The sequence below is a fragment of the Haliotis cracherodii genome, unplaced genomic scaffold (genome assembly GCF_022045235.1).
Source record: "Haliotis cracherodii isolate W230 unplaced genomic scaffold, xgHalCrac1.p SCAF_1, whole genome shotgun sequence".
Classification (NCBI taxonomy): Eukaryota; Metazoa; Mollusca; class Gastropoda; order Lepetellida; family Haliotidae; genus Haliotis; species Haliotis cracherodii.
Window position 1 is genome coordinate 69,720,877 of NW_027266264.1, and position 22,717 is coordinate 69,743,593.

Below are 22,717 nucleotides of genomic sequence, written 5' to 3' on the forward strand. Positions count from 1 at the left end.
GTGTGATCCCGTCTGATGTCCACCTCCTGCAGTGTGATCCCATCTGATGTCCACCTCCTGCAGTTTGATCCCGTCTGATGTCCACTTCCTGCAGTGTGATCCCGTCTGATGTCCACCTCCTGCAGTGTGATCCCGTCTGATGTCCACTTCCTGCAGTGTGATCCCGTCTGATGTCCAGCTGCTGCAGTGTGATCCCGTCTGAAGTCCACTTCCTGCAGTGTGATCCCGTCTGATGTCCACTTATTGCAGTGTGATCTCGTCTGATGTCCACCTCCAGCAGTGTGATCCCGTCTGATGTCCACCTCCTGCAGTGTGATCTTGTCTGATGTCCACCTCCTGCAGTGTGATCTCGTCTGATGTCCACCTCCTGCAGTGTGATCCCTTCTGATGTCCACCTCCTGCAGTGTGATCCCGTCTGATGTCCACCTCCTGCAGTGTGATCCCGTCTGATGTCCACCTCCTGCAGTGTGATCTCGTCTGATGTCCACCTCCTGCAGTGTGATCCCGTCTGATGTCCAACTCCTGCAGTGTGATCCCGTCTGACGTCCACCTCCTGCAGTGTGATCCCATCTGATGTCCACCTCCTGCAGTGTGATCTCGTCTGATGTCCAACTCCTGCAGTGTGATCCCGTCTGATGTCCACCTCCAGCAGTGTGATCCCGTCTGATGTCCACCTCCTGCAGTGTGATTCCGTCTGAAGTCCACCTCCTGCAGTGTGATCCTGTCTGATGTCCACCTCCTGCAGTGTGATCCCGTCTGATGTCCACCTCCTGCAGTGTGATCCCGTCTGATGTCCACCTCCTGCAGTGTGATCCCGTCTGAAGTCCACTTCCTGCAGTGTGATCCCGTCTGATGTCCACCTCCTGCAGTGTGATTCCGTCTGAAGTCCACCTCCTGCAGTGTGATCCTGTCTGATGTCCACCTCCTGCAGTGTGATCCCGTCTGATGTCCACCTCCTGCAGTGTGATCCCGTCTGATGTCCACCTCCTGCAGTGTGATCCCGTCTGAAGTCCACTTCCTGCAGTGTGATCCCGTCTGATGTCCACTTCCTGCAGTGTGATCCCGTCTGATGTCCACTTCCTGCAGTGTGATCTGGTCTGATGTCCACCTCCTGCAGTGTGATCTCGTCTGATGTCCACCTCCTGCAGTGTGATCCCGTCTGATGTCCAACTCCTGCAGTGTGATCCCGTCTGACGTCCACCTCCTGCAGTGTGATCCCATCTGATGTCCACCTCCTGCAGTGTGATCTCGTCTGATGTCCAACTCCTGCAGTGTGATCCCGTCTGATGTCCACCTCCAGCAGTGTGATCCCGTCTGATGTCCACCTCCTGCAGTGTGATTCCGTCTGAAGTCCACCTCCTGCAGTGTGATCCCGTCTGATGTCCACCTCCTGCAGTGTGATCCCGTCTGATGTCCACCTCCTGCAGTGTGATCCCGTCTGAAGTCCACCTCCTGCATTGTGATCCCGTCTGATGTCCACCTCCTGCAGTGTGATCTCGTCTGATGTCCACTTCCTGCAGTGTGATCCCGTCTGATGTCCACTTCCTGCAGTGGGATCTCGTCTGATTTCCACCTCCTGCAGTGTGATCCCGTCTGATGTCCACCTCCTGCAGTTTGATCCCGTCTGATGTCCACCTCCTGCAGTTTGATCCCGTCTGATGTCCACTTCCTGCAGTGTGATCTCGTCTGATGTCCACCTCCTGCAGTGTGATCCCGTCTGATGTCCACCTCCTGCAGTGTGATCCCGTCTGATGTTCAACTCCTGCAGTGTGATCCTGTCTGATGTCCACCTCCTGCAGTGTGATCCCGTCTGATGTCCACCTCCTGCAGTGTGATCCAGTCTGATGTCCACCTCCTGCAGTGTGATCCTGTCTGAGGTTCAACTCCTGCAGTGTGATCCTGTCTGATGTCCACCTCCTGCAGTGTGATCCTGTCTGATGTCCACCTCCTGCAGTGTGTTCCCGTCTGATGTCCACCTCCTGCAGTGTGTTCCTGTCTGAGGTTCAACTCCTGCAGTGTGATCCTGTCTGATGTCTTTCTTAACTCTTGCAGAACCTACCACAGAAGAGCTAAGGGAATCTAGACAACACTCACCTTCAATGCTGCTTGCATGGAGATTGTGCAGACTTGATATGCAGGCAGTGACATGACTAGGAGACACAGCTTGGCCTGAAAAGTATAGCTCAATGTACTGGGGTGACATTGACAGAAACCATGGCCGGGAATGAAACCCATGACCATAGGTTTCTGGCATGCCCAATTATGCAACTGCACAGCGATTTGGGGTGCCTTAGATGTTCCCAACATACAGAAAAAAATATTACGAACATCTATCAAAAACTTGAATTCTACATACCTAATGGTGTGCCACAAAGGCCATATCAAAGCTAATGTTTGCTGCCTTTTTCATGTTTTGGCTCATGAAGGCTATATCAAAACTGATCTTTTAATACTATGAAAACATTACTTTGCTGTAAGCGAAGGAGAAGTCGTTGGACTATGATAATGTACACAGCAGTGATTTGAAGTGGAAAGTGTAGACAAATGACTGACAAAGATCCCTGATGAAACTTCACATTAAGAAACTACTACATTCATTCACCAAATAAACTCATGGGCATAAGTATACATAATTCAACAAACATGACAGCATGTGGCTATATTGAGGGGTTCCCATATTGTAATTACTTTTGAATACAGGATAGTCTTCATTCCAAACTGAGAGAATCGGCCGATCTTAGACAAGGCTTCATCGATATCTGGATCATTGGACGCTATCTTCATGTGGGTTCTCTCTCTTAGCTCATCGTACCTGCACCAACAAGGACAGCTACAGTAAACCCATCTGCAGCCTCAGGACTAGCAGAAACCATAATTCACTAGTCCTCAAGTTTGTAAATAGTGCTGCTTGAACAAGACAAATGTTTACTATGTTTATATTTCTGTGCCAATCTGTGGCTAAATTGTAGCACTGAGCATTGAAAACTACCATCATTGTATTTTTAATTAATCTAACAACAATTAATGAAGCTGTAAGCGGACGAGCATAAATTTCAAAGGCTGAATAGGGTTGGTACTACAGATATACACACTTACCACACAGAATGCTGGGCCTCCACACCAGGGTTGGCATTATAGATATACACACTTACCACTCAGAATGTGGGACCTCCACACCAGTGTTGGCATTATAGATATACACTTACCACTCAGGATGTGGGACCTCTACACCAGGGTTGGCATTATAGATATACACTTACCACTCAGAATGCTGGACCTCCACACCAGTGTTGGCATTATAGATATACACACTTACCACTCAGGATGTGGGACCTCCACACCAGTGTTGGCATTATAGATATACACACTTACCACTCAGAATGCTGGACCTCCACACCAGGGTTGGCATTATAGATATACACTTACCACTCAGAATGTGGGACCTCTACACCAGGGTTGGCATTATAGATATACACTTACCACTCAGGATGTGGGACCTCCACACCAGGGTTGGCATTATAGATATACACACTTACCACTCAGAATGTGGGACCTCCACACCAGGGTTGGCATTATAGATATACACTTACCACTCAGGATGTGGGACCTCTACACCAGGGTTGGCATTATAGATATACACTTACCACTCAGAATGCTGGACCTCCACACCAGTGTTGGCATTATAGATATACACACTTACCACTCAGGATGTGGGACCTCCACACCAGGGTTGGCATTATAGATATACACACTTACCACTCAGAATGCTGGACCTCCACACCAGGGTTGGCATTATAGATATACACACTTACCACTCAGAATGCTGGACCTCCACACAAGTGTTGGCATTATAGATATACACACTTACCACTCAGGATGCTGGACCTCCACACCAGGGTTGGCATTATAGATATATACACTTACCACTCAGGATGCTGGACCTCCACACCAGGGTTGGCATTATAGATATACACACTAACCACTCAGAATGTGGGACCTCCACACCAGTGTTGACATTATAGATATACACACTAACCACTCAGAATGTGGGACCTCCACACCAGGGTTGGCATTATAGATATACACACTTACCACTCAGGATGCTGCACCTCCACACCAGGGTTGGCATTATAGATATACACTTACCACTCAGGATGTGGGACCTCCACACCAGTGTTGACATTATAGACATACACACTTACCACTCAGGATGTGGGACCTCCACACCAGTGTTGGCATTATAGATATACACTTACCACTCAGGCTGTGGGACCTCTACACCAGGGTTGGCATGATAGACATACACACTTACCACTCAGGATGTGGGACCTCTACACCAGGGTTGGCATTATAGATATACACTTACCACTCAGAATGTGGGACCTCCACACCAGGGTTGGCATTATAGATATACACACTTACCACTCAGAATGCTGGACCTCCACACCAGGGTTGGCATTATAGATATACACACTTACCACTCAGAATGCTGGACCTCCACACAAGTGTTGGCATTATAGATATACACACTTACCACTCAGGATGCTGGACCTCCACACCAGGGTTGGCATTATAGATATATACACTTACCACTCAGGATGCTGGACCTCCACACCAGGGTTGGCATTATAGATATACACACTAACCACTCAGAATGTGGGACCTCCACACCAGTGTTGACATTATAGATATACACACTAACCACTCAGAATGTGGGACCTCCACACCAGGGTTGGCATTATAGATATACACACTTACCACTCAGGATGCTGCACCTCCACACCAGGGTTGGCATTATAGATATACACTTACCACTCAGGATGTGGGACCTCCACACCAGTGTTGACATTATAGACATACACACTTACCACTCAGGATGTGGGACCTCCACACCAGTGTTGGCATTATAGATATACACTTACCACTCAGGCTGTGGGACCTCTACACCAGGGTTGGCATGATAGACATACACACTTACCACTCAGGATGTGGGACCTCTACACCAGGGTTGGCATTATAGATATACACACTAACCACTCAGAATGTGGGACCTCCACACCAGGGTTGGCATTATAGATACACACTTACCACTCAGGATGTGGGACCTCCACACCAGGGTTGACATTATAGATATACACTTACCACTCAGGATGTGGGACCTCTACACCAGGGTTGGCATGATAGATATACACACTTACCACTCAGGATGTGGGACCTCTACACCAGGGTTGACATTATAGATATACACTTACCACTCAGGATGTGGGACCTCTACACCAGGGTTGGCATTATAGATATACACACTTACCACTCAGGATGTGGGACCTCCACACCAGGGTTGGCATTATAGATATACACTTACCACTCAGAATGTGGGACCTCCACACCAGGGTTGGCATTATAGATATACACTTACCACTCAGGATGTGGGACCTCTACACCAGGGTTGACATTATAGATATACACTTACCACTCAGGATGTGGGACCTCCACACCAGGGTTGGCATTATAGATATACACACTTACCACTCAGAATGCTGGGCCTCCACACCAGGGTTGGCATTTTAGATATACACTTACCACTCAGGATGTGGGACCTCTACACCAGGGTTGGTACTACAGATATACACACTTACCACACAGAATGCTGGGCCTCCACACCAGGGTTGGCATTATAGATATAAACACTTACCACTCAGGATGTGGGACCTCCACACCAGTGTTGGCATTATAGATATACACACTTACCACTCAGAATGCTGGACCTCCACACCAGGGTTGGCATTATAGATATACACACTGACCACTCAGGATGTGGGACCTCTACACCAGGGTTGGCATGATAGATATACACACTTACCACTCAGGATGTGGGACCTCTACACCAGGGTTGACATTATAGATATACACTTACCACTCAGGATGTGGGACCTCTACACCAGGGTTGGCATTATAGATATACACACTTACCACTCAGGATGTGGGACCTCCACACCAGGGTTGGCATTATAGATATACACTTACCACTCAGAATGTGGGACCTCCACACCAGGGTTGGCATTATAGATATACACTTACCACTCAGGATGTGGGACCTCTACACCAGGGTTGACATTATAGATATACACTTACCACTCAGGATGTGGGACCTCCACACCAGGGTTGGCATTATAGATATACACACTTACCACTCAGAATGCTGGGCCTCCACACCAGGGTTGGCATTTTAGATATACACTTACCACTCAGGATGTGGGACCTCTACACCAGGGTTGGTACTACAGATATACACACTTACCACACAGAATGCTGGGCCTCCACACCAGGGTTGGCATTATAGATATACACACTTACCACTCAGGATGTGGGACCTCCACACCAGTGTTGGCATTATAGATATACACACTTACCACTCAGAATGCTGGACCTCCACACCAGGGTTGGCATTATAGATATACACACTTACCACTCAGGATGTGGGACCTCTACACCAGGGTTGGCATTATAGATATACACACTTACCACTCAGAATGTGGGACCTCCACACCAGGGTTGGCATTATAGATATACACACTTACCACTCAGAATGTGGGACCTCCACACCAGGGTTGGCATTATAGATATACACACTTACCACTCAGAATGTGGGACCTCCACACCAGTGTTGGCATTATAGATATACACTTACCACTCAGAATGTGGGACCTCCACACCAGTGTTGGCATTATAGATATACACACTTACCACTCAGAATGTGGGACCTCCACACCAGTGTTGGCATGATAGATATACACACTTACCACTCAGAATGCTGGACCTCCACACCAGGGTTGGCATTATAGATATACACTTACCACTCAGAATGTGGGACCTCCACACCAGTGTTGGCATTATAGATATACACACTTACCACTCAGAATGTGGGACCTCCACAACAGGGTTGGCATTATAGATATACACACTTACCACTCAGAATGCTGGACCTCCACACCAGTGTTGGCATTATAGATATACACACTTACCACTCAGAATGTGGGACCTCTACACCAGGGTTGGCATTATAGATATACACACTTACCACTCAGGATGTGGGACCTCTACACCAGGGTTGGCATTATAGATATACACTTACCACTCAGGATGTGGGACCTCTACACCAGGGTTGGCATTATAGATATACACTTACCACTCAGAATGCTGGACCTCCACACCAGGGTTGGCATTATAGATATACACACTTACCACTCAGGATGTGGGACCTCTACACCAGGGTTGGCATTATAGATATACACACTTACCACTCAGGATGTGGGACCTCTACACCAGGGTTGGCATTATAGATATACACTTACCACTCAGGATGTGGGACCTCTACACCAGGGTTGGCATTATAGATACACACTTACCACTCAGGCTGTGGGACCTCTACACCAGGGTTGGCATTATAGATATACACACTTACCACTCAGAATGCTGGACCTCCACACCAGGGTTGGCATTTTTGATATACACTTACCACTCAGGATGTGGGACCTCTACACCAGGGTTGGCATGATAGATATACACACTTACCACTCAGGATGTGGGACCTCTACACCAGTGTTGGCATTATAGATATACACACTTACCACTTTGACGGCTGGATTTCCACATCAGGGTTGGCACAGATCAGATCTACAGCATCTTGCATGCGCTCACAGTGATTCTCTAACAGAGAGCCCGGCTGCATGTCATCAAAACACTGCATCTTGAACCTGAATGTCACCATCTTTGTCCTGCAGGGGAAAAATGATAAAAGCCTCATCTGAGCTGAGGGGCAATACAGATTGTGCTGTGAGAGTTGATTCAGAGTCAGGGCATACATGTAGAACAACATCGTGACCAGATATACATCCTACACTCAGTACTGAGGAGTTTGGTCAGTGTCTATACTAGTATCCAAGGTACAATTTCACCTTAAATTATAGGTGTTAATTGGTGTTAATTAACCGGAGTGTAACAGTAGTTACCTCCTCACCTGTACCACGGTAATCCCCTCGTTCTTGGTGCTGACAGACTGGGATGTTACGAGAGGTACAAGGTCAGTACCCGAGGGCCTTGGATGAATTACCGTAGTTCTCCCAATGAGCACAAAGAGTTTTCTTTCGTTGATGGCTGTTTATTCAATCACCACAAGATTGATCACCAACTTCTGGTCACGATGGTTTATGGACTTTAGCCGCGAAGCTTCAGCCCTGGCCGAAATACTGGAGGTGTAAACTGGTGTTTTTCAGAGTAAGGTCGAGATCGTGGTGCTCAATTGGGATCCTCCAGTCTCCCCGAACCTTGGGTCTCCCTGTCTTTTTACCCCCCAGCCTACGTCAAGGTTTTACCCATTTTTTCCTATTTCATTGGTCAAACACCTTTCCCCCCTTACCTTAGGTCGTTCTTCCCCACTCTTCTCTAATAACCAGAACCTTATTCGGACTTGCTATCATGTAACTCCTCACCCTTTGGAATTCGGACTATTTCCCCCCCTCAGACCATATATGTCCAAAGTCCCTGACGTTCCCGTACCTCCCAACTCTATTTTACCCCTCTATCTATTTTTCATCTGTTAATCATTTTTCGTTAATGTATATCCCTCGACCTACTGCCCTCATCCCTGGATGCTGTAGCCCTCGACCTACTGCCCTCATCCCTGGATGCTCGTGGCCAGGCATGCTCCCGTAGTCTTCAACTAACCAGAGCTGCCGGTATTATACATATACATATTCCCGACTTACCGACCCCAACTCTCCCTCTTGATCTTTTATAGAATCAGAATGTATCTTAATGCTTATTAATTACTTTAATTACTTGTTAATTATCTAAATATATATTACCCTTTTATGCCTATAATACTAGGGCTGTTACGATTCACTCGTGTATTCGGTCGAGTCGAACCGTATCCATTCATGAATTGAATTCGTTATTCGTGGCCACTAGAATCGAATATTTATGAATATGAAAGCATGTGCATTTACATAAAAATACCAATAAGAACATTATATGCATAGACTTCTTCAAAAGACAACACTCTTATACTATTTACTTTGACAGTATTGTGGTAACTGGTCATTGTCACATTTGAGCACTGTACTACCAAGACTTACTACTGACTCGTCCCACCACTGACTGATCAGGACACTACATCCCACACCCATCCCACCACTGACTGATCAGGACACTACATCCCACACACCCATCAGGACACTACATCCCACACACCCATCCCACCACTGACCCATCAGGACACTACATCCCACACACCCATCAGGACACTACATCCCACACACCCATCAGGACACTACATCCCACACCCATCCCACCACTGACCCATCAGGACACTACATCCCACACACCCATCCCACCACTGACCCATCAGGACACTACATCCCACACACCCATCCCACCACTGACCCATCAGGACACTACATCCCACACACCCATCCCACCACTGACCCATCAGGACACTACATCCCACACACCCATCAGGACACTACATCCCACACCCATCCCACCACTGACCCATCAGGACACTACATCCCACACACCCATCAGGACACTACATCCCACACACCCATCCCACCACTGACCCATCAGGACACTACATCCCACACCCATCCCACCACTGACCCATCAGGACACTACATCCCACACATCCATCCCACCACTGACCCATCAGGACACTACATCCCACACACCCATCCCACCACTGACCCATCATGACACTACATCCCACACACCCATCCCACCACTGACCCATCAGGACACTACATCCCACACACCCATCCCACCACTGACCCATTTCCTATTTCATTGGTCAAACACCTTTCCCCCCTTACCTTAGGTCGTTCTTCCCCACTCTTCTCTAATAACCAGAACCTTATTCGGACTTGCTATCATGTAACTCCTCACCCTTTGGAATTCGGACTATTTCCCCCCCTCAGACCATATATGTCCAAAGTCCCTGACGTTCCCGTACCTCCCAACTCTATTTTACCCCTCTATCTATTTTTCATCTGTTAATCATTTTTCGTTAATGTATATCCCTCGACCTACTGCCCTCATCCCTGGATGCTGTAGCCCTCGACCTACTGCCCTCATCCCTGGATGCTCGTGGCCAGGCATGCTCCCGTAGTCTTCAACTAACCAGAGCTGCCGGTATTATACATATACATATTCCCGACTTACCGACCCCAACTCTCCCTCTTGATCTTTTATAGAATCAGAATGTATCTTAATGCTTATTAATTACTTTAATTACTTGTTAATTATCTAAATATATATTACCCTTTTATGCCTATAATACTAGGGCTGTTACGATTCACTCGTGTATTCGGTCGAGTCGAACCGTATCCATTCATGAATTGAATTCGTTATTCGTGGCCACTAGAATCGAATATTCACACACCCATCCCACCACTGACCCATCAGGACACTACATCCCACCACTGACCCATCAGGACACTACATCCCACACACCCATCCCACCACTGACCCATCAGGACACTACATCCCACACACCCATCAGGACACTACATCCCACCACTGACCCATCAGGACACTACATCCCACACATCCATCCCACCACTGACCCATCAGGACACTATCAGGACACTACACCCCACACCCATCCCACCACTGACCCATCAGGACACTACATCCCACACACCCATCCCACCACTGACCCATCAGGACACTACATCCCACACACCCATCCCACCACTGACCCATCAGGACACTACATCCCACACACCCATCCCACCACTGACCCATCAGGACACTACATCCCACACACCCATCAGGACACTACATCCCACACACCCATCAGGACACTACATCCCACACACCAATCCCACCACTGACCCATCAGGACACTACATCCCACACACCCATCCCACCACTGACCCATCAGGACACTACATCCCACCACTGACCCATCAGGACACTACATCCCACACCCATCCCACCACTGACCCATCAGGACACTACATCCCACACCCATCCCACCATTGACCCATCAGGACACTACATCCCACACACCCATCCCACCATTGACCCATCAGGACACTACATCCCACACACCCATCCCACCACTGACCCATCAGGACACTACATCCCACCACTGACCCATCAGGACACTACATCCCACACACCCATCCCACCACTGACCCATCAGGACACTACATCCCACACACCCATCAGGACACTACATCCCACCACTGACCCATCAGGACACTACATCCCACACATCCATCCCACCACTGACCCATCAGGACACTATCAGGACACTACACCCCACACCCATCCCACCACTGACCCATCAGGACACTACATCCCACACACCCATCCCACCACTGACCCATCAGGACACTACATCCCACACACCTATCCCACCACTGACCCATCAGGACACTACATCCCACACACCCATCCCACCACTGACCCATCAGGACACTACATCCCACACACCCATCAGGACACTACATCCCACACCCATCCCACCACTGACCCATCAGGACACTACATCCCACACACCCATCAGGACACTACATCCCACACACCCATCCCACCACTGACCCATCAGGACACTACATCCCACACCCATCCCACCACTGACCCATCAGGACACTACATCCCACACATCCATCCCACCACTGACCCATCAGGACACTACATCCCACACACCCATCCCACCACTGACCCATCATGACACTACATCCCACACACCCATCCCACCACTGACCCATCAGGACACTACATCCCACACACCCATCCCACCACTGACCCATCAGGACACTACATCCCACACACCCATCCCACCACTGACCCATCAGGACACTACATCACACACATCCATCCCACCACTGACCCATCAGGACACTACATCCCACACACCCATCCCACCACTGACCCATCAGGACACTACATCCCACACACCCATCCCACCACTGACCCATCAGGACACTACATCCCACACACCCATCCCACCATTGACCCATCATGACACTACATCCCACACACCCATCCCACCACTGACCCATCATGACACTGCATCCCACACACCCATCCCACCACTGACCCATCAGGACACTACATCCCACACACCCATCCTCAAGGTCATGGTGTTACAGTGTGTACCTCTCCAGCCTCTGCAGGTCAGCAGCCACCTCAATCTGCAGGTTGCGCTTCAGCTTGCCCATGTTGTGTTTCACCCTCTCTACCATCAAGGCATTGTCCTCCAGCTTGCTGTGTTTCCTCCTGGCCAGCACAATACACAGCATCAGTCTAACAGACCACCACAATACATACATCAGTCTCACAGGCCTCCACAATACATACATCAGTCTCACAGGCCTCCACAATACATAGACAGTCTAAAAGGCCACCACAATACATACATCAGTCTCACAGGCCACCACAACACACACATCAGTCTCCCAGGCCACCATAATATATTCATCAGTCTCACAGGCCTCCACAATACATACATCAGTATCAAAGGCCTCCACAATACATAGAAATTCTCACAGGCCTCCCAAATACATACATCAGTATCAAAGGCCTCCAAAATACATACATCAGTATCAAAGGCCTCCACAATACATACATCAGTATCAAAGGCCTCCACAATACATAGAAAGTCTCACAGGCCACCCCAATACATACATCAGTATCAAAGGCCTCCACAATACATAGACAGTCTCACAGGCCTCCACAATACATACATCAGTATCAAAGGCCTCCACAATACATAGACACTCTCACAGGCCACCACAATACACACATCAGTAACACAGGCCTCCACAATACATACATCAGTATCACAGGCCTCCACAATACATAGACAGTCTCACAGGCCACCACAATACATACATTAGTCTCACAGGCCTTCACAATACATACATCAGTATCACAGGCCTCCACAATACATACATCAGTATCACAGGCCTCCACAATACATACATCAGTCTCACAGGCCACACAGTACATAGACAGTCTCACAGGCCTCCACAATACATACATCAGCATCACAGGCCTCCATAATACATACATCAGTCTCACAGGCCACCACAATACATACATTAGTCTCACAGGCCTCCACAATACATACATCAGTATCACAGGCCTCCACAATACATACATCAGCATCACAGGCCTCCATAATACATACATCAGTCTCACAGGCCACACAGTACATAGACAGTCTCACAGGCCTCCACAATACATACATCAGCATCACAGGCCACACAGTACATAGACAGTCTCACAGGCCTCCACAATACATACATCAGTCTCACAGGCCACACAGTACATAGACAGTCTCACAGGCCTCCACAATACATACATCAGTATCACAGGCCTCCACAATACATACATCAATCTCACAGGCCTCCACAATACATAGACAGTCTCACAGGCCACCACAATACATACATCAGCATCACAGGCCTCCATAATACATACATCAGTATCACAGGCCACCACAATACATACATCAGCATCACAGGCCACACAGTACATAGACAGTCTCACAGGCCTCCACAATACATACATCAGCATCACAGGCCTCCATAATACATACATCAGTCTCACAGGCCACACAGTACATAGACAGTTTCACAGGCCTCCACAATACATACATCAGCATCACAGGCCTCCATAATACATACATCAGTATCACAGGCCACCACAATACATACATCAGCATCACAGGCCTCCACAATACATACATCAGCATCACAGGCCACACAGTACATACATCAATCTCACAGGCCTCCACAATACATAGACAGTCTCACAGGCCACCACAATACATACATCAGCATCACAGGCCTCCATAATACATACATCAGTATCACAGGCCACCACAATACATACATCAGCATCACAGGCCACACAGTACATAGACAGTCTCACAGGCCTCCACAATACATACATCAGTATCACAGGCCACCACAATACATACATCAGCATCACAGGCCACACAGTACATAGACAGTCTCACAGGCCTCCACAATACATACATCAGCATCACAGGCCTCCATAATACATAGACAGTCTCACAGGCCTCCACAATACATACATCAGTATCACAGGCCACCACAATACATAGACAGTCTCACAGGCCTCCACAATACATAGACAGTCTCACAAAGCTTGACCTCTGGATAATGACTCATCCGTTTGGGGATGAACGACTCCAAGATGCCTTGTAGCTTTCTGAGGGTCAAGTCTTGACTAACTTTTAATATTTTACATTTAACCCAAAGGTGTCACCGTCAGACTGCCATGTTGGGATACCTGGGATACTTGTAGGGTCAGCCTGCAGTATCCCACACCTCAACCAACCCTCAACCACAGTATACAACTTCAGTTTATAAAACTTAATATATTAAAAGACAGTGGTGGTCTCTGGGACTTACTTGCTCTTGGTAAAGATACCAGTGGTCTTCTCCAGTGCCATCTGCTGCCAGATGGGTTGTCTCTTTGCTTCCCGATCATCGACACTGTCACCTTGCACAAAGCTCGTTTTCCTGCAGAAAACTTCTGTAACTATACATCCATACCCAACTCAGAAAGTCACTGCTTCACACAAGTGTCCAGCACATGCCCAACTCAGTCACTGATACAAACAACAGCTTACCGTGACAGTTAGGATGTTATGGTTTACATGTGGAGTGGGTTCCTCAAAACACCATGGCACTCTAAAACCTTTATGCATACATCCTCTGGTCAACTTCATTATGACCTGTACTGAAAACTGACCCTCCTCCAGTGAAGGCCTGTCATATTGTGGAGTGACCAATCTCAGATTGAGTATTTTTCATTCGTGCCCATTTTCCAAATAATTCAGAATACACTCAGTATCATTATTAGGTGACTGTTTTTGCGAATGATAGTCATGTTATATTATAACTGTATAAATGACTGCCTGTAAAGGAGGCGGTACATTGCAACTGCTTTTTTCATACCGTGACCATTTCAGAGTCCTAAGGATTATGTTCGGTGTCATGGCTGCTGGAGTGCTACCATTGCTTGTCTTTTCATCCAAGCTGATCAGGTCGTCCCAAGTCTCAACCCGACAATAGTCATGCTCCCACGTCCGAGTCTTGCGTCTAGATTACACAGAGGTCCAACATTATTGTAGGGAAAACAACATTTCAATTGGATCAAAGCATACCTCTAACATTGGGTAGATTTCTTGGTGTGACTGGGCACAAGGTTACATCTTTATAGAATAACCCACTCGGTAGGAGCGATTAGGGAAAATATGTCTATTTATTACCCATAATTATATTAAAGACATATTTTAAGGGGAAAAAAAAATTTGCCGGTCAAGAATCAGCTGTTTTGTTATCAATCTGCATGTGAAAAAACACTGTCCACTCACTGCAATCGCATTACTCAGTGAACCCGTTGTAACAGGTGAAAAATATAGTTCTGTTTAAAAAACTATAAAGATCACATTATTGAAGTTACATTTCTGTCTGATTTACACAGCGTACACTCTCTAGCATTGATAAAGAAGACAAGTTTCCAAAAAGGTTCATCAGGTTTTTTAATCAAGGCCTGTTTTGACAAGATCTCGTCAATGACAGACGGAAACAGAAAGAGGAAACACGGAAAACCTGTCAACTTTTTCATGCCATTCGAAATAAATGCCAAAACCTTTAACAACAACATTGATGGAATGCACAGAAGTCATGTTTGTTCGAGAAAAGTTACGAAAAGTAGGTAAACTTTGAAAAGTATGATTGCTGTCACAGTGACCCAACTTGACCCAGATATGAGACAGCCGAAACCAAGAATGACAAAAGAAGGCGTTTAATCCAGACAAAAAGTTTAATGAACATTGTGTGTGATTTGAGACAAGTGTGACTGATGGGAAGTACGTGCACGTGGGATTTTAGGAGGACTTGTCAAACACGCTTAGTAGATGACAGAAGTTTGTTGATATTTTGATGTGATTCATTAGGTATCAGGAAACTTAGTGCCAAGCTGTCCACATTCATAGAGTTCATTTAGTTCAATATCAGATACAGGATCAGCTCCCAGGGGTAAGTTTCCTTTCCCTTGTATTTTTAATTATTTTGTTTTGATTTCTAAACCTCTTCGAGTTCAGCAAAGTGCATTGATTTTGCGAGCAGATGTTAGTAATCATGTTGTTAAGGTAAACTCTGTGCTACCCTTGATCTCCTTCAAAGTAGACATTGCGAATTCTGAACCGTCAATTATAAACGATGTTTAGTTCCAGCTTTCCCGTGTCATTGAACCGTCATGGTCCCTGCCATGGACGTTGGTCAGCTTGCATACCACTCAGTGCCACACTGTCCTGACATTCACGGTTACAAAAACATATACATTGTATAAAAAAGTGTCACAACGTTCTCATTTCTTCACACGTTACAAAATTCTACGAAATAATGGATCTTTTTTATTTTATTTTGGAAAGTCTAAAAGTTGTTGCAAAAAGAGTTTGTTTTTATTCTGATGCCATCGTTGAAAGTGAGAGTAGTCTTAATTTTCGTGTTTTTCTTACCTGTAAAAATTTGTGAACTAAGTTCTAGTCAACTTGTCAGTTTAGTATTTTACATTGTGTTTTCATTTTCATTGGCAGTTATCGATGTCATCATCGTTCACAAAGACAAAACCGTCAGTACTAAGTCCGTTTTTTTTTATTCGGGTGGTCGAAAGATTCACCAAACAGCAAGTCTTCTAAAAACAGACGCAAACATGGACTTGGTGGTGTTGATCTTAGTGCACTAAAAACACTCTGACAACACTATGAATCTTGGAACTTCAATCTGGCCACATGCAGTTTTGGCAACAAAGACATTAAAAGTGTTCTGAGGTTGAATACGAATATATACCAATAACTCTTCAGCCAACGCAGACATAGTTTTGGTTTCTACTGTTTAACGAAAATCATGTGAAACAAATGGAAAAATAATAATGTGAAATCATGCTGTTGATATGAAAAAATGTTCCTTGTCTTAAAAATCTCGAATCGGTGAGATTGTAGAATGTTAAACATTTGAATGAATGGCGTTGATTTGTGAATGAATGGAATGAGAGAAAAACAGTCCTGTTGTCCAATGAAAATTGATCTTTGTTTAACTGACCAATCAGCTTCAAGAATCACTAATTGCACACTGTGCAAATATCAAAAAGATATACTTGCCCATTATGATTTCTTAAACCCATAGTATCTTGTACAGTTCGTTTGACTCCAAATGAGAAAGATGAATTGCAAAATAACTCGAAATCCAGAAAAGTGTATGAAACATCAATACGGTACTTGACCATGAATACCCTGTACCCAACAAAATCTGAATTTTGTTTATTTTAAGACCCATGACGGATGAAGTTCTTTAAGAAACTATCATGTAATTTTGTACATGACACGTAGGGGGGACAAACCGTGGAAGGCACAGCGCAAGCACGCATGCACTGCACGTTCTGTGGTAGGGGAAATGACAGAGTGTTAGAGGGGCCGTCTCATGATAATTTCAGTCGCAATCTGACTCGCTCATGCCATAGATCTCGTCGTCGGAACTGCTGGTGCCTGAACCGACTGCCACTATCATAGGTTGGACTGTTGCTGGCCGTAGTCCATCTCGTGACCAATAATGTGGCTCTATCTCGTCAACGACTGTGGCCACATGTTTCTACTCTTACCCGACCAATGGATTCCTTAACGAATTGTTCAACGTCTCGTAATTTGAACGTTGTGTTCGATCGTCCAATGTCACCCATGACGTTGCCCCATACCAACTCGATTGGATTCAGGTCGCAGTGATAAGGTGGCAGTCGTAAGACAGCGTGACCCTGACCCTTGATGTAACTGTCAACTTTATACACGGGGTCAGGTTTCATAGTTTTGATGATTTCATAGAGCTGTGGTTTCGTCGCTCGAGAATGAAAGGTAATGTTCCTCCGTTGCAGCCAAGTAACCATGTCTCCTTTACGGTTATTAGAAGTTGGAGTCTTTCTTTCTGGATCCTGCACACTATGATACGGTGCATTGTCCATGACAATGAGAACCTTGGTAGGCAAAGCAGGGACTAATTTATCTTTCACCCACTCCAGAAATACACTGCCGTTCATTTCTGTGTGGTAGTCCCTGTTGTCTTTGGCCTTGGCTCTAAAGACGAGGTCACAGTCTGGGAGAAAACCCTGACTAGCAGAACCAGCATCGAGAACTATGACTCTTTCACCCTTTCCCATTTGTAACTTTCTACCAGACTCCTTACAGTCACCACTGGGTACCCACTGACTGCTGGCTGTGTGTGACGCATTTACCCATGTCTCATCTAAGAAGATGGGCTCATATCCTTCTTCACGTTTCTGCTTGATGGTACGAAGGTAATGATTTTGGAGACGAACAATGTCAGACCGTTCACACAACACAGCCCTATTTTCTCCAGTTATCTTTTTGTATTTGTAACCAAATGTATGCAACAGCTGCCATAGTTTGTACTTTGTAACACATAAATCATGGTCAGTTTCAAGGTGTTTCTTCAAAATTCTTAGGGACAGGTACTTATTTTCTGAGTGCAGTTTAACTATTGCACGTCTGACTTGATCCCTCTGAAAACTGTCTAATTTATCAACCTTGGGTGGTTTTAACATGTTCCCTACCTCCTTGGCCTGACTATTTCAGTATTTGTATCTCGTCGACTAACAACATTTTTAAGTTTCTGAGGGGACATACCAAGAGCTTTTGAAGCTCGTTTCAAGAATTTATTAATTGCATAAAAAGGCTTTGCTCTTTCTGCTTCACTTCTAAAGAAATCATACACATTCAACATCAACTGTTTAACATCTGCTGAGTAGTGCATCTTGTCATTGAATGAACACGGTCACTGTGTACCACGTGCAGACCGTGCTTGCGCTGTTCCTTCCACGGTTTGTCCCCCCTACGTGTCATGTACACATTTCTATACAAAATTACATGAGAGTTTCTTAAAGAACTTCATCCGTCATGGGTCTTAAAATAAACAAAATTCAGATTTTGTTGGGTACAGGGTATTCATGGTCAAGTAATGTATTGATGTTTCATACACTTTTCTGGATTTCGAGTTTTTTTGCAATTCATCTTTCTCATTTGGAGTCAAACGGACGGTACTTGCTGACTTAATCCAGTTTCATGTAATACATGATGTGTTGGTGTCTACACGATCAGTTCCTCGTGTTCCAGGTCCAGTCAACACATCACATGACTCTGCAGTCACTCCTCACACATCACATGACCCTGCAGTCACTCCTCACACATCACATGACCCTTCAGTCACTCCACACACCACATGACCCTGCAGTCACTCCACACACATCACATGACCCTTCAGTTACTCCTCACACATCACATGATCCTGCAGTCACTCCTCACACATCACATGATCCTGCAGTCACTCCTCACACATCACATGACCCTGCAGTCACTCCACACACATCACATGACCCTTCAGTCACTCCACACACATTACATGACCCTGCAGTCACTGAACACACATCACATGACCCTGCAGTCACTCCACACACATCACATGACCCTGCAGTCACTCAACACACATCACATGACCCTGCAGTCACTCCACACACATCACATGACCCTGCAGTCACTCCTCACACATCACATGACCCTGCAGTCACTCCTCACACATCACATGACCCTGCAACCACTCCTCACACAACATCACATGACCCTGCAGTCACTCCTCACACAATATCACATGACCCTGCAGTCACTCCTCACACAACATCACATGACCCTGCAGTCACTCCTCACACAACATCACATGACCCTGCAGTCACTCCACACACAACATCACATGACCCTGCAGTCACTCCTCACACATCACATGACCCTGCAGTCACTCCACACACATCACATGACCCTGCAGTCACTCCTCACACATCACATGACCCTGCAGTCACTCCTCACACATCACATGACCCTGCAGTCACTCCACACACATCACATGATCCTGCAGTCACTCCACACAAAACATCACATCCAACTATTGAACAGGTGTCTCCGTACCTTGAAGATGGTGTTGTTAGTGGACCAAAAATGGACCCCATTCGACTACGACGCCGTGTCGTAGGTGTGTGCCCCATGATGGATGATCGTCCACCCTCCTGGCTCAAGGAAGAGGTGTCTCCCGACATACTTGTGTCCATGGACATACGGCGATTATAGTTGCGGGAAAACCGTCTGAAACAAATGATGTCATTGCCAACAATAGTTACCGTTTTATTTGACATATAGATTTTAATAATTTCTTAAAAGTATATTCCATGCAATACTTTTCAACCTGTAATCAATTAATCATACAAGTAATCATGCTTTTAACATTTCCTTTTTTTCAATATTTTGTCAAAAGGGATAAGGATCCAGCAAGTCTGGGGAACAGCACATTGATGTGTTTCTGGGTGTTCAGTTAAAAGTAAGGTTGGGATGTACCTACACTTGTGTAAGTCGACTATCCCTCTCAGTCCCAGTATAGGCTTTCATCAGCTCTCGAAGGCTCTCGCGTGACAGAGGAGTCTGTGGAAGAATCACAAGTATGTTACCCACAGGGGCACAGATATAGTTGAAACTGTTTGCGAAGAGGCCCACAGCAACATAATGTCATGTGAGTGTAATGACACAAAAACTGAATATGCTTCAGTAACTGATCTTTCGTCTCTGCTCGAGAAAAAGAACCCACATTTTTCTCCATTTTCTTACCTATTGCTCAAAATAAAATCTCTCAGGACAGATAATCTGTAATTTCTCAAAGCTTGTAGATGATTGTCTGAATCTACACCACACCTGTCTTGGGTTATACGTTGAGTTATATGACCTCTGACATATTTCATATTAAATAATTAAAATAAATTAAACAAGAGTTTGCCACTAACGTGGCTGTATCCCCCGCCCCTGTTGTAGAATTTATGACAAAAATTAAATCTAAACAAACCCTAACCTTTTTCAACCGAGGTGGAACTTGTCATGGAAATTGTAAAAAAAAGAAGAGTTTTGGAACCAAAGTCCATCTTGTTACCATGGAAACGTAAAAAATGAAAATTTCAAAAATTTCTAAATAGCAAAAGGCAACAGTTCAGCATGTACTTGACAGACCTGCAAAGTTTAATGAAAAAATATTGAACGGTTTCTGAGTTATGCTCCGGAAACGAAACGTGACGGACGGATCTACGTACGGACGGACGGAGCCCGTTTCTATATCCCCCGCCCAACAAAGTAGAATGGCAACAATATAGAGCCACAAGAGCTGGAGCACACCTGACTTATAAAGAAATAATCATTGCAATGTCTAAAATAGGATCGGAATTTGTGTGACCACTTTTAATTCAGTAACACAAGAAAATCAGAATATGTAAAAAAAACCCAGAAAATTTCATATATATATGCTCCATATGGAAGCTCATAAAGTAATGACCCAAAATGACATTTTCAATATGGTTGCTGTGGCATAGGCTCATTCACACAGTTTCAGCCTTGGAGTTTCAGTGGAGATGTCAAAAGTTATATGCACACACCTGAATGGACATCTGGACAATGGATGACACACCACGATATAAGCTGACATGAAATTCAGTCAGTTGTGGTAAAATGAACATGCCAAACTGCTATACCCATATGGCTTACTTGGTTGAAATGATTTAATTCAGATAATGAGCATGCTGGGAGACATTGGGAGACATGTGAGCACAGGAGAGACTGTGTAGAGGTAGTGTGGCTACCCCAGGCCTACCTTGCTGCGGAGGTCACGTGTTTGCATCCGCCTGAGTGACAAGATGACACTGTGAATGTCATTCAGATACTGTATGTGGTCTCTGCATCTTCGTTCCTGCATTTCTCGGCTATAGCATAGGTTAGGGACGAAGAGAAATGATGTGAAAGAGAAATGATAGCAACATCAGAAGAGATAAGTACAGCATATCTGGATATCTCATATTAGTGAGTGAGTGAGTGAGTGAGTATGGTTTTACGCCGCTTTTAGCAATATTCCAGCAATATGACGGCGGGGGACACCAGAAATGGGCTTCACACATTGTACCCATGTCGGGAATCGAACCCGGGTCTTCTGCGTGACGAGCGAACTCTTTAACCACTAGGCTACCTGACCGCCCCATATCTCACATTAATATGAATCCAATATTAACACCATTAAGGTCACCCGAGGGGTAAATTTGTATATGCAAAATAGAGGACCAAAATTGAAAATATTGCAATAAATTGTACATCAATATAATTATCCTATCTCACACTATGCATTTCATACTTCTTCTTCTATCGTAGTGTGGAAATGACGCTAGAAAACTTTCCAGCTTAAAAAAAACCCACTTCCCCAAAACACATCCCTTCCATCACCATGGTGACTCAGTCAAAAGGAACATGTAGGATAATTCAGAGTTTGCAGCCATTGATGAAGGGATCAATTGTTGTTTGCATAAACATTGCAGGGCTGCAGATACCTTTATATACATGTGTAATACCCAGATAAGAATAACTAAGATGCTACACAAGCATCAGTTGGTCGGCATGATATCGATACAATCGTTTATGTAAGCCTCAAATGTTATCCCTTGGCGATGTAGAAACTGCATGACTGGTGTGAAAAGCCACTGATTATGAAACGGAGGTACCTTCGACATGAAGATACGCATCCTGAAGGTCGAG

General features: G+C 45.6%; 1 protein-coding gene across 1 annotated transcript in view; it reads right to left on the reverse strand.

Moving 5' to 3' along the window:
• Positions 1-22,717, reverse strand: part of LOC139467955 (uncharacterized) — a 40,173-nt gene that overhangs the window by 3,317 nt on the left and 14,139 nt on the right. Inside the window, exons 8-16 of the mRNA XM_071249567.1 lie at positions 21,789-21,897; positions 20,499-20,578; positions 20,072-20,245; positions 15,000-15,143; positions 14,451-14,561; positions 12,166-12,285; positions 7,629-7,775; positions 2,689-2,812; positions 2,095-2,169 (exon numbers count right to left, since the gene is read on the reverse strand). Coding sequence (XP_071105668.1) covers positions 2,095-2,169; positions 2,689-2,812; positions 7,629-7,775; positions 12,166-12,285; positions 14,451-14,561; positions 15,000-15,143; positions 20,072-20,245; positions 20,499-20,578; positions 21,789-21,897 — 1,084 coding nt within the window. The remainder of the gene's footprint in view (positions 1-2,094; positions 2,170-2,688; positions 2,813-7,628; positions 7,776-12,165; positions 12,286-14,450; positions 14,562-14,999; positions 15,144-20,071; positions 20,246-20,498; positions 20,579-21,788; positions 21,898-22,717) is intronic.